Source organism: Lissotriton helveticus, chromosome 3_1 (genome assembly GCF_964261635.1).
Source record: "Lissotriton helveticus chromosome 3_1, aLisHel1.1, whole genome shotgun sequence".
Classification (NCBI taxonomy): domain Eukaryota; kingdom Metazoa; phylum Chordata; class Amphibia; order Caudata; family Salamandridae; genus Lissotriton; species Lissotriton helveticus.
In genome coordinates this window covers 115638985-115652995 of record NC_136061.1, presented here as the reverse complement: position 1 = coordinate 115652995, position 14011 = coordinate 115638985, and the positions used below count along the sequence as shown (strand labels likewise).

General features: G+C 49.9%; 1 protein-coding gene across 2 annotated transcripts in view; it reads left to right on the top strand.

The window, feature by feature from the left end:
- The window catches only part of SLC13A5 (solute carrier family 13 member 5), a 523479-nt gene that overhangs the window by 441361 nt on the left and 68107 nt on the right, over positions 1–14011 (top strand). For both annotated transcript variants that reach the window (XM_078679336.1, XM_078679335.1), the window contains one exon: positions 6950–7121. In XM_078679336.1, the coding sequence (XP_078535462.1) occupies positions 6950–7121 (172 nt within the window). The remainder of the gene's footprint in view (positions 1–6949; positions 7122–14011) is intronic.

Sequence of the window (14011 nt, the reverse complement as noted above, 5' to 3'; positions counted from 1 at the left end):
CCTGATGCCTGCATAACGCTGCTATTAACATCATAACTACTGTGCAGAAATAACATAAAAGCACAAAGACTTTGCAACTTTGCAACATTTTAGCTCTGTTCCTGGTGTTATCTTTGTCTACACCTCCAATAAATGCTTCACCTTGCGCCACTTTGCGGGCAACATCATAATACAGGCCAAGAAGTTCTACAAGAAGGTATTGTACACTTTTGCCTTCCTCCCTTTGTTCAAAATGGCTGGGGCCATAAAGCTGTAGTAATAAATCTTCCTCCTTTACCTTCGACGCCCACAAGGCTCCCCAGCTTGACTCCTCCACACAAGACAAGACCACCAAAACAGAGATAAGACTCCCTCCCAACAAGTCAGAGCTGGGCTTGCTCAAATAGAAACTGAAATAGCCCTTCCTTGGTCCTAAAGCAACAACAACTGACAGAGGACTATCGGATATATCCCCCCTATTTGGCGGCCATATTTGACTATTATTTCACCTTCTTCGGCGGCCATCATGGACTAGTCACTCTCACTGCTTGCCCAGACCCTAAGAACTGACTATCTACATAGCTCTGTATCTAAACACTGTAATTAAGTATCTGCCTTGTATTGCAGTATTGGATCTTTTATTTTTATTTTATTTTATTTTTCTATTTTGTTTTCTACTCTAGTATACACATTTGTTGTACTTATATTTGTTATATTTACTGCGGCAAGCTGCACATATCTCACCTCTATCCCCATCATTCACTGTCCGTTGCGGCAAGCTGCACATATCTCACCTCTATCCCCATCATTCACTGTCCGCTACCGCATTTATTTATTTGTTGGGTTTCCGATGTAAGCTACGTCACGATATTGCACTGATTATTACTACCTCATTCACTTCGCTCTGTCATGTAAACTGCACCCAGCCACTTTCTACGCCTAGACTACACTGCTGTTACCTCGTACATTCTAATATGTAACTTGGCTTCCACCTAATCGGTCCTACCTCTCATAGTTGGTTACACGGTGTAAGCTGACTGCTACCTCGTATATAGGATACATTTGGTAAGCTGCACCTACGCACTGTCTGTTCGGGGATCACACTGACTTCTACCTCTTATACTTTTGATCACTCACTAGTGTCCTCCTTGGCCTTGTAACTAGCGGCTGACAGTTTGTACTATCGTCCTATTTCCTACACCTAACGCCACAGCCTCTCTAAAATGGAGCTCAACGGCAAGCACACTTTTAGAATTAACTACCCCTCCACTCCTCTCTCCAAAAATGCCACTAAACGTTTTAAACACAACTTCTTGAGGTCGCACCCTGAAACACCCTTTGCCGACACCTACTTCTCACCGGGCAATGGAGCCCTGAATACCGATATCATCTTCCACACCGCACGCAGAGCCCAATGGAGAAAAACTTTCCTATCCCTACTCACAGTCTCCACCACCAGGAAAACAACTCATGGCCTAATTCTCACCATCACACCTTCCCACCTCTTCCCTGGCAGGTCTACCATTACTATCTACAATAACGGGATTGTCCTAATCCAATCCACGGACAAGAACCTGGAATTACTAGACAACCTGCTCCCCAAGTTCAAAGAGCACCTCTCCAAGCTGCTGACCCCCACCCGGAACTCCGCCAGCACTATCACCCCTGACGTCGCAGCCACCACCTACTACACCTCTACCCCCAGCACCCCAGTAAATGGCCCACCTGCTGTTAATGCCCCCCACTCCCCAAGGACAGTCACAAATATCTCCACCGCACATACTAGCAGCCCCTCTAACATGATCCTTCTTATCCCCACCCATACCCCCTCCATCCCTCTCCCCCCGGACAGAACATCCCCCACCCACAACACACCACCATCTGAACAAGCCACCGCCCAAAGTCTATCCACCCCCCCCTCCCAGCCCCCCACCCACAACACACCACCATCTGAACAAGCCACCGCCCAAAGTTTATCCACCCCCCCTCCCAGCCCCCCCACGACAGACACCTCTCCTTCCCCATCTCCCTCCCCACTCCCACCCACGAATATCTCACACCTGACACAACAACTCCCACCCACAACACGCCTACATCTGCACACACCATCACTCGGAGGTTATCCACCCATCCCCCTCATCCCCCCCACGGCAGACACCTCTCCCTTCCCTGCACCCTCCCCACTCCCACTCACAACTCTATCTCCCTCCCAACAAAAGATACAGAACATACCTCCTCCCTTACCTTAGCATCCCCCTCTCTCCCACCTCCTATTCTCAGCCCTCACTACCCTCCTGTCTCCCCCACTGTCTTCAGCCTGCACTCACTTTTCTACTCACCGGCACCGTCTCCCACTGAAGTCACTACCTATGCTTCCCACCCACCGCCTGTCTCACCTACATCACCCACACCCCTCGCCCACAAACACGTCCACACCTTGAATACCATCCCACTCTTTAGCACCGCGGAACCCCTCAACAACGCTAGTATACCCCCCTCCAGCTCACTACTCAATCACTCACCAACGGCTCTCTCCACCAACACCTTCCCCAATGACCCTCCTGACCTGACTTTATCCACCCTCCAACAAGTCAAAGAGGAAATCTTACAAATCAAAAAAGACGTCCACGCAATCAAAGACCTTCTCTCCTCACAGCCCAGTCTACCTCCCACCATCCCACTACCCTACAAACGACGCACCCTCCCTACATACCCTCGCCCCCGACGACACCAGCAATGGCCTACTATCCCCGTTCGCAATAATTCCCACCGCCCCCGTCGTGTTCTCAACCCCCTATCGGACCGCGACCTATGCTCTCTCCTACGCTCTTATGGCCCAGGTCCGGTAAAAGAATTTTCCAACTCACACATCCCCATACCCACAATTCTTACAAACCCTCTGAGGCTCCCAACACTCAACAACAGAGGCTCCGTCCCTAACAACCTCAGAAAAGTTCCCCTCACACTAGAAAGCTCGACCACCCTACTCTCTCCCAAACTCAAATGCATCCTACTAAACTGCAGATCGGCCCAGAGACATTCCTCCGACATCGCGGATCTCGTCTCAGATAGGGATCTGGACCTAGCCATTCTAACGGAAACGTGGCTCACTGAAGCCTCTACCCCGATTATGGACATACTAGTCCCCCCCAATTATCACATCATTAGGCTGGACAGGTCTCCTGGCAAGACGGGCGGGGGAATTGCATGCATCTTTAGGAGCAACCTCTCCGTTACTCAAGTCACCTCCCCTTCCCTTTCCTCCTGTGAACTCCTCTGCCTCGACATCACCAGTGAGGGCAAACAAGTCTGTGCTTTACATCTCATCTATCACCCGCCTGGTGACAATCTCATATTCACCCAACAATTCATGGACCTGATCACTTCCAATGCCGGTCGGCAGACCACTCAAGTCTACCTGGGTGACTTCAATCTCCACTGGAACGATCAGAAAGACACCGTGGTGAATAGTCTCAAAACTTTCCTCAATGCGCTTGACCTCACCCAATTATGCGATAAACCAACACACGACAAAGGCGCGATACTCGATCTCATCATTGCCAAAGAGAACGCTATTCAACTGGAGGCGATTCTACCCTGCGATTGGTCAGATCACCACATTATCACCTTCTTTATCAACGAAAAAGTTAAACCTAACCCTACTCAACCAATCAAATCCAAAACATGGAAAAGGGATTTGAAGAATCTTAACCCCTCTACCCTACCTCCCCACATCGGCAACCTCCTCCTTCCCCCTTCAGGTGCCTCAGATGCTCAATCACTGACTGACCACTACCTTGACTCTATGAATACAATAGTCAATGAAGTCGCCCCTCTGCAACTGAAGAGAGTCTCCACCAAAATTTCTAACCCCTGGTATGATGACAGACTCAATGACGAAAGGCGTAATATGCGAATGGCAGAGCGCACCTGGAGATCGGACCCTTCAGCACTGCATCTCAAAAAGCTAAAGAACAAGAGAAATGCCTACTTTAGGAAAATAAAGCGCACAAAGTCGGACTTCTTCAGCCGCCAGTTGGACCAAGCGAAGAACAGGCCAAGAAAACTGTTCGAGCTAATCAAGACCCAAACAAAGGCACAACCCACACAATCAAACAGCACAACAAATGACACCCCACACTGTGAAGCCTTCTCTGCTTTCTTTAAACTAAAGACTGACAACATAAGAAATGACCTCATCATGGATGTAAGCCGATACCCCAACCACACCAGAATGGCAGACACTCAACCTAAAAACAAGGCATCCTGGCAGTACTTCGATACCTATTCGGAAGAAGCAATACACAAACTGCTCTGCACCCTGAAGCCCTCTAATCACCTCACTGACCCTCTACCTGCTAATGCTGTAAAAGACTTTACCCCCTTGCTCCTCCCTCTCTGGACCAAGATCATCAACAGCTCTTTGCAACAAGGCCACATTCCAGACTCCCTTAAGGTGGGGCAAGTCACGCCTATACTCAAGAAACCTACAGCTGATCCGTCTGACCTAAACAACTATCGGCCCATCACCAATATCCCCACGCTGGCCAAACTGCTGGAGAAATGTGTCCAACTCCAACTAACAAAACACATTGATCAATTTGACCTCCTCAACCCTCATCAATCAGGCTTCAGAGCGAAACATAGCACGGAAACAGCTATGACACACATAATTGATGACGCCCTCCAAATTCTGGATCGCAATGAGTCCTGCCTCCTCATCCTTCTTGACCTCTCGTCAGCATTCGACACGGTCAAACATGAGAACTTGCTGGAGCTGCTAAGTACTCGAATGGGGCTATCGGGAACTGTTCTCAAGTGGTTTTCGTCCTTCCTTCACAACCGGTCTCAGAGGTTCAAGATCGACAATGTGCTATCTACACCTGTGCCTGCAGATCTAGGTGTTCCACAAGGATCCACCCTCTCCCCTACACTGTTCAACCTCGTTATGGAACCGCTCGCCACCTTGCTTCAAGCATCCAATGTTCAATTCCATATGTACGCCGATGACACACAACTCTATCTAAAGTTACAATCCCCGGAAGATATCAAACATCTGAACTCCACGCTTATTAACACCCAATCTTGGCTGGCCGATAATCACCTCAAACTAAATGCTCTGAAAACTGAGTTCCTACTCATTTCACCCCCGGCGAAAATCTCCACCACCCAAACCTGGCTCAACAACCTAACAGCACTCAATGTCCAACCTACCATCGTGGACTCGGCGAAATCCCTAGGCATCACACTCGACGCCAAGCTCAACATGCAGCAGCACGTCAGCAAAGCCACAAAAGCAGCTAATTTCCAAATTAACACGCTGAGGAAAATTAAACCCTTCCTCCCGGCCAAAGACTTCCAAACTGCTGTACAAGCTTTAGTCATTCCTCGAATAGACTACGGAATTGCGGCCCTCAGCGGTCTCCTGCTATCCACAACAGCACCCTTAAGAGCCTCCCTGAATGCTGCCGCGAGACTCATTACTGGCTCTAGAAAGAATTCGCACATATCCCCAGACTTAAAGTCTCTAAAATGGCTGCCTTTTGAAGCCAGAATACATCTAAAAATTGCAGTTATGACACACGCGGCCGTGCACCACAAGGCACCCAACTACCTCGCTCAAAAGCTGTCTATATCAGGAGGTTCGAGATCCAATAGGAGTACAAAAAATCTACTCCTGAAACCTCGTAGATTCCGGAAAGCGAAAACCTACAAGCGCTCCTTCTCAGGAATGGCACCCAGGATCTGGAATGCGCTCCCTCCTGAAACCAGGCTGATCTCCTCCACGGCACTCTTCAAGAAAGAGGTGAAAACCATCCTTCTGGCCAAGATCTCCTGATCGTTATAGATGTTGGTTCAGAGACTCTGCATTGCTTTGTATCACTGCTCACCCTATCCCTTGGCACTACACTCTACTTGTTGGGGGCACTACTACGCTACTCTCTTACTACCGACCAAGATATGATACACGTTGGTTTACTGATCCACCTGAACACCTCTGTAGTGGGATCAATGACTTGTGCTGTCCTATATTACTTCCTTACCTGATTGTATACGGATTGGTTTTATGTATGTTTTTTATTATCCATGTTATTACCATGTTATTGACTTTTATACTGTTCCCATTATCTCTGTTGACTCCTACTGCCCCCACCCTGTCTTTGTGAAGCGCTCTGATATCTGTAAGGATCCTGTTCGCGCTATATAAAACTTTGAATAAATAAATAAATAAATAAATTTAGGAACACATTGCCCTAAACAAATTAATAAATAATGGTGTGACTGTGAAGTAGAGTACTGACTGTAACATCAAGCACGTTTTCCATTGAAAGAACCTCTTCAAATGGCCCCTAACTTAACATCGGTCATGCAGCTTTACCGTTAAACCTCAGTAATGCACAAACAACAATAAGCTGAAATCAAGTGTCAGTGCATTTTTATAATGTCTGCCTTCCTTTAGTAAAGTATCTTGGGTTGTTGTTTTGATCGCATTACATAAAATATTTGCTTCCGTCTCAGCTCAGAATTACCCAAAAATCTGTGCTTTAGTTAAAGATTTCTTGCTGCTGAAACATTTTGAAATATTTGTAACATTCATTTACAAGTATTTAAATTTTCTTGTATGTTAGAAATCATTTGACGCCCTGCTTCCTGACCCCTCCACCCCAGAAATATTGCCAGTTGTTGGGGCACATTATACAGTTCCCTCACTTTGCTTGCATGGAAAGGACAGGTAAACACCAATAGTCGTTTTCAATAAGCAGCAGTTTCAGAAAACACATTGCTTGAGACTAGGTCTGTCTTTTGTACTCAAAACAAAACTTGATGGCTCCTGACAAGCAGGGGGAAGAAATCTGTACACTAGAAAAGTGGCCACATGCCTTAGGCCATTGCTCCTAATTCATCGATTTGGCCGCTGTTGTACATGAATAATCAATACGGCGATGTCTAACCTCTCATATCTTTGCAGTCATAGGGAATGGACATGTTCCGGAGAGCCCTAAAGTGCTGGACGATAGCGCCCAGAAGAAGCGTCTCCGCAAAGGCATGGCGCTGTGCGTGTGCTACGCGGCGAGCATCGGCGGCACGGCCACGCTGACGGGGACCGGGCCCAACCTCGTGCTGAAGGGACAGATGAACTCGTAAGTCATTCCGCTGTCATTTCATAATGTCCTTCATATTGTTTTCATTCATGGTCGAAAAGCCCCAGTGACCATGTTCTGCATCAGCAGCTCTACTGCCCGGCCTTTGAGCACATGTTATGCCCATTAAACTGTGGTGGATGGAAATGCTTCTTAATTCCCAGTAGTTACTAGGTTTCGCCTACACAGCTGCAAGACATATTTGTTTACAATTCAGTAGGCGTACAATCATCCCACAGCATAACATTAGTTGTTTTCGTTGCCCTTCTCATTTGCAGTCTCTCCATTGCTTAGCACCCGCAGGCCTCCCCTCTTTCTCATCTTAGCTTCTCCCTGGAGTATTTTGCAACTCACGATTTTATTTATGTTATAAGCCGTTCTGTATAATTCCTGGATGTACAATATGCTGTCCTACTTTTCATACAGGCACACAGCTTCTTACTTATGTAGCTTTCACCCTTTCTGCATCTGTGGTCTCTAATAACGCGTGAGTTACTTACACCCAGACTATATTACTCTACTTCGGTCTACGCCACACAACTCCATTCTACACCACTCCACTCTACAACACTCCACTCTACAACACTCCACTCTACAACACTCTACTTTATGCCACTCTACTCTATGCCACTCTACTCTACTCCACTTTACATCAATCCACTCTACTCCACTGTACACCACTCCACTCTACTTTATGCCACTTTATTCTACACCACTCCACTCTACACTACTCTACTCTACGCCCCTCAACTCCACTATATGCTACTCTACTGTATGGTTATCCACTCCACTTTACTTCACTACAGAGAATGCCCCTCACCCTCACACTATGCCACTCTACTCTACGCCACTCCACTCTACGCCACTCCCTCCATGCCACTCTAAGCCACTCTACTCTACACCACACCACTATTTGCCATTCAACTCCATGCCACACCGCTCTACTCTGCTTTACCCTACTCTGTGCCACACTACTCTACGCCACTCTACCCTACTCCACTCTACTTTGCACCTCTCATTTCTACTCCATTCCATTCCATTCTACTCCACTCCATTCCACTCTACTCCTCTCTAATCCATATTCCTTCACTCTCTGCTACTCTGCTCTACTCTACACCATACCACTCCACTCTCACTCTACAGCAGTCAATGCCACTCACTTCTACACACTCCACTCAACTCTACTCTACGCCACTCTACTCTATGCCACTTTATTCTACTGTACTCTGCGCCATGCTACTGTACTCCATGCAACTCTACTCTACACCACTGTACTCTACACCACTTCACTCTACTCTATACCACTTTACTCTGTTCTATGTCACTCTACGCCACTCCACTCTTTGCCAATCCAGTCTTTGCCACTCTAATTCATTCCACTGTACTTTACGCCACTTTACGCCACTCCATGCCACTCCATTCCACTGTACTCAATGCTACTCCACACAATGTCACTCTACATCACCCTATGCCACTCAGCACTACACTACTATGTGCTACTCTACTCTGTACCACTCTTCTTCACTACACTCTACCCTGCGCCACTCTATCCCACTCCACACCATGCTGCCAGACTCTACACTACTCTGTGCCATTGTACTCTATGCCACTCCACTCTGCGCTACTCAACACCATTCCACTCTATTCTATGCCACTCCAATCTATGCCACTCTATTCCACTCTCCTCAATGCCACACCACTAACTTTTAACCATGCCGAACACCAGCCACACTGCTGTACAACATGGTTAAAAAACTATTGTAAAGCCATTGGCTTTCACACAGCGAGACCTATTGGCTTTCCAAATGCTTGTTATCTGATATCTGCTACATTGCATCATTTTAGCTCATCATTGCATGAGGGTACAGGTCAAACATCAAACAGTTTTTGCCCGCTTCAAAGAAGCACTTAAATCAGAATTGCTCAGAAACATCACCTCCTTGTCCATCTTCCTTGTACCATTCATAATGTGATGAGCTCTGCCATGCTATAGTCTCCGCCTTCACGTTTGCTATTAAAACAAAAAATAATTTTATACAGCCCTACTATGGTAGGACCCTAAGAGCTCAACTTTGTTCTGTTACGATAAGGGAAAGAAATAACTCTTACCCAGTGGTGGCTTGGGAGCTTGAAAACTGATGGCGCAGAAAGGCAACATGTGAGATGGAATACGCAAGTGAGTAAGCCGTCTCTGAAAGAGGGGGGAGTGGGGAAGAAGGCTGTGTGAAAAAGAGGGACAGATGTGAGGTGTGTGTGTGTGTGTCTGTGGAGAAAAGAGAGACTTTGAACTGGAGAGAAAGAAAGAAAATGTGAAAGATAGAAATGCCAAAAGAAAGGGAAAAATTAATATGAGGAGCCATTTGAGGCGAGCATGGCCAGTTATGGAGCTGCGCTCCCCTGAGCCACCCACCGGCCAAATCGCGCCGCAGGTCGCCGAAAACCGGCGCCCCAGTGCGTGAATATGGAGAGAATCTGGTGTTGGAGGCTGAGCCCTGTTTGGGTGCGGGCTTCAGGAAAACCACCTCCATCTGACACCGGCCCCAGAGACAAGATGGACGCCGTCCACCGCCGGAGCCTGCTCCCATTTGGGGGATTCCGCGACTTTTCGCGAGGCTCCTGCAGCACAACCTACGGGGCAGGGGACTCGCATTTGAGGAGCGGTGAGTCAGCGGAACTACTATCGGCACCTGTGGAGCACGCTGTGTTGCCCGCGGGGATGCGTGGGACCGGACCAGGGACTGCCCCCTTCTCCTGCCGACGTGAAGGTGATGCAGCCAAGAATCCAGGCCCGCGCTGGGCAAGGGCGCAGCAGTGAGGAGTGACCCACCACCTCCCTCCTGGGGTCAGCGGGCCAGAGGCTCTGTGCTGTGCCCCCAACCTGAATCCCGGTAACACTAGTCCTTCGGGGATGCCTGGTTCCAATATGGCGCCCGTCTGACTTAGCGGCTGACTCTGGGAGAGAGGAGGGTTGCATCCCAACACCGGAGCACTCTGTCCACTGTGTAGAGGTAGGCTGTCGTGCCCCTGTGACGACCGCTGCCGCTGGGGGGGGCATCGCACCCCTACATGTGCTAAGTTGCTACATTATCTATGGAACATGCCTGGCTTTAAAATGGAGGCTGCACACTTGAAGCCTCCCCCTCCCAGAAGCAATTGGCACGGTTATTATCTAAAACAGCAGGGATCGGAAGGGGGAGAGCATCAGCAGCCCCCTTGTTAACTTTTGTGGACTCTGCCTACTTGGTTCGGCCCAGCACAACCTGTATCCAGCATGCTGCTTCCCTCACCAAAAACTCTGAGAAAATCTATTTGTATATATATGTATATAGAGATAACTCTAACCACTAGTATATGTAGTAGACCCTTTACTCACTACCATTCCTATGTGATTCTTAGAGATTATCCATTTGTATCTCTTCCTTGAGTGACTTTACAACTTGTACATTTGCAATGTTCTCTGTTTGTATCTCTTCCTTGTGTAACTCTACAACTTGTACATTTGCACATTTTTTCTGTTTGTATCTTTTATGTAACTCATGTAATCCTAAATCTTTATGTATCGCAACTGGTTCTTTTGTAAAGCGCTCTGACACATTCGGGTAATGTTTGCGCGATATAAAATCGCATTAAATAAATACATAAAAAGAAATGTTTTTATTATGCTCTTCACCCAATGGAAGGAACTTCTTATGACTCCTTTAGATGACCCTTCAATACCATGCAATCTTCAGTGCCTGGACCGCGCCCAGCGCCAGGACCCCTGGACACTATGAACGCCACGAAGCCCGACACCGCTACGATGCCAGAACCCTCCACGCACTCAACACCGGACAATCACACACCTGCTTCCTGGCCGCCCTGCAGCGCACCCATGGAGCTTTCACCTGCCGGAACTGCAGCTTCACAAGCATCCGCCCCACCATGCTGCCGACCAGGAAAGAACCCAACCACCTCAGATGCATCCTTCTCAACACCCGCTCCGCCCGAAAACATGCCGTTGAACTCTAGGACCTACTCGACTCATCCTCCCCAGACGTAGCCTTCATGACGGAGACCTGGCTAAACCCCGCCTCAGCACCCGACATAGCACTAGCTGTCCCGGAAGGCTACAAGATCACCCGCAAGTACCGCACCAACAGAGCGGGAGGAGGAATCTCTCAGAGTCTCGACCAACACCGACGACACCCTCAGGACTGCCGAATAGCTGCAATTCCACATCCACACTGACCCCAACACTACCCTCAGAGGAACCCTCATCTACAGACCGCCCGGACCCCGACCACAGTTCAGCGACTCCATCGCCGACTTCGTCAGCACACACGCCCTCGCCTCCATGGACTACATCCTCCTCGGGGACCTGAACTTCCACCTCGAGAACACCGACGACACCGACTCCACCACCCTGATCGACAACCTAGCCAACCTCGGACTCAGATAACTCGTCACAACACCCACCCACTCTGCCGGTCACACGCTTGACCCCCATCTTCTCCGCAAGCCCCCACGTCTCCTTCAACCATACCACTGAACTCCACTGGACCGACCACCGCTGCATCCACTTCATCTTCAAGAAACCCACCACGCACCACCGCACCCAACAGATGCCTCACCGCTGCTGGAGCAAAGTCACCGAAGACCAGCTAACCACCACCCTTGCCCAGAGCCCACCCGCCGACCATACCGACCCCGACACCGCCGCCCGCAACCTCAGACAGTGGATCAACGACTGCGCCAACACCCTCGCCCCGATCAAGAAACCCTCCAACAATCATACCAACAAGAAAGCCAGCTGGTTCACTGAAGACCTCTGGGCCTCCAAGCAAACCTGCCTAAAGCTGAAGAAGATCTGGCTCCGTGAACGAACACCGGACAGCCACACCGCCCACAAGAATGCCACCCGCAGACACCATAACCCCATCAGATCCGCCAAAAGGGCCTCCTTCAAAGACCGCCTAGGCAACAACGCGCACAACAGCAAAGAGCTCTTCAACATCGTGAAGGAACTCTCCAACCCCAGCTCCAACACCAACGACGTCCCACCCTCGCAAGACCTGTGCGACTCGCTGGCCACCTTCTTCCACTGCAAGATCACAGACATCCACAACAGTTTCAATGCCCGACCGCCCCGGCACCCACTGAGACCTCTGCCCCCACGACCACCATCCGCACTAACCGCCTGCTCTACTGGACCAACATCAACGACGATGACACCATTAAGACCATGAACACCATCCACTCCGGATCTCCGTCAGATCCATGCCCACACCACATCTTCAACAAAGCCAGCACATCCATCGCACCCCATCTCCGGAAAGTCATCAACACCTCCTTCGAGACAGCAACCTTCCCGGAGAGCTGGAAGCACGCCGAGATCAACGCCTTACTCAAGAAACCTAAGGCGGACCACAAGGACCTCAAGAACTTCCGGCCCATCTCCCTGCTCTCGTTCCCGGCAAAGGTCATTGAGAAGACCGTCAACGAACAACTGACCCTCTACCTCGAGGAGAACAACATCCTGGACCCTTCCCAGTCCGGGTTCCGCAGCAACCACAGCACCGAGACTGCCCTCATCGCCGCCACCGATGACATCAAGTCCCTGCTGGACAACGGAGAAACGGCGGCCCTCATCCTCCTGGACCTGTCAGCCGCCTTCAAAACGGTCTGTCACCACACACTACGAACACGCCTCCACAACGCTGGGATCCAAGAGAAGGCCCTGGACTGGACCACCTCCTTCCTCTCCGGCAGAACACAGGGCGTCCGCATTCCCCCCCTTCCGTTCCGAAGCCACCGAGATCATCTGCGGCGTACCCCAGGGCTCATCCCTCAGCCCAACCCTGTTTAACATCTACATGGCACAGCTCGCCAACGTCGCCCGTGGGCAGAACCTCAACATCCTCTCCTATGCCGATGACACCCAGCTGATACTCTCCCTCACCAAGGAACCCCACACCGCCAAAACCAACCTTCACGAAGGAATGAAGGCCGTTGCTGAATGGATGAGGAACAGCCGACTGAAGCTGAACTCGGACAAGATGGAGGTCCTCATCCTCGGATCCAACCCTTAGGCCTGGGACGATTCCCGGTGGCCGACCGCACTGGGAACCGCTCCAACACCCACCGACCACGCACGCAACCTAGGGGTCATCCTCGACTCCACTCTCTCCATGACTAAACAGTTCAACGCTGTCTCCTCCTCCTGCTTCAACACCCTCCGCATGTTCCGTAGGATCTACAAGTGGATCCCCACTGAAACGAGAAGAACAGTCACCCAGGCCCTTGTCAGCAGCAGGTTGGACTATGGAAACGCTCTCTACGCAGGAACCACGGCCAAACTCCTGAGATGGCTCCAACGCATCCAGAACGCCTCTGCACGCATGATCCTCGACATCCCTCACCGCAGCCACATCACACCCCACCTGAGAGACCTGCACTGGCTCTGGGTCAACAAGAGGAAACCTTCAAGCTCCTCACCCACGCACACAAGGCACTCCACAACACCGGACCAATGTACCTCAACAGACGACTCCGCTTCTACACCCCCACCCGCCAGCTCTGCTCCGCCAACCTCGCCCTCGCTACAGTCCCCCACTTCCGAAGAGCGACCTCAGGTGGCAGATCATTCTCCCACCCCGCCGCCAAGACCTGGAACACCCTCCCCATCCACCTTCGGCAGACCCAAGACCTGCTGACCTTCAGAAAACTCCTCAAGACCTGGCTTTTCGAGCAGTAGCAGCATTCCCCACCCCAGCGCCTTGAGACCCTCAAGGGTGAGTAGTGCGCTTTACAAATGATATGATTGATTGATTGATTGATTGATTGATCTGTTTTGGGGTTTAATTATCGAACAAAAAGAAATGTAGTAGTTAAAGATTATATTACTCAACTTC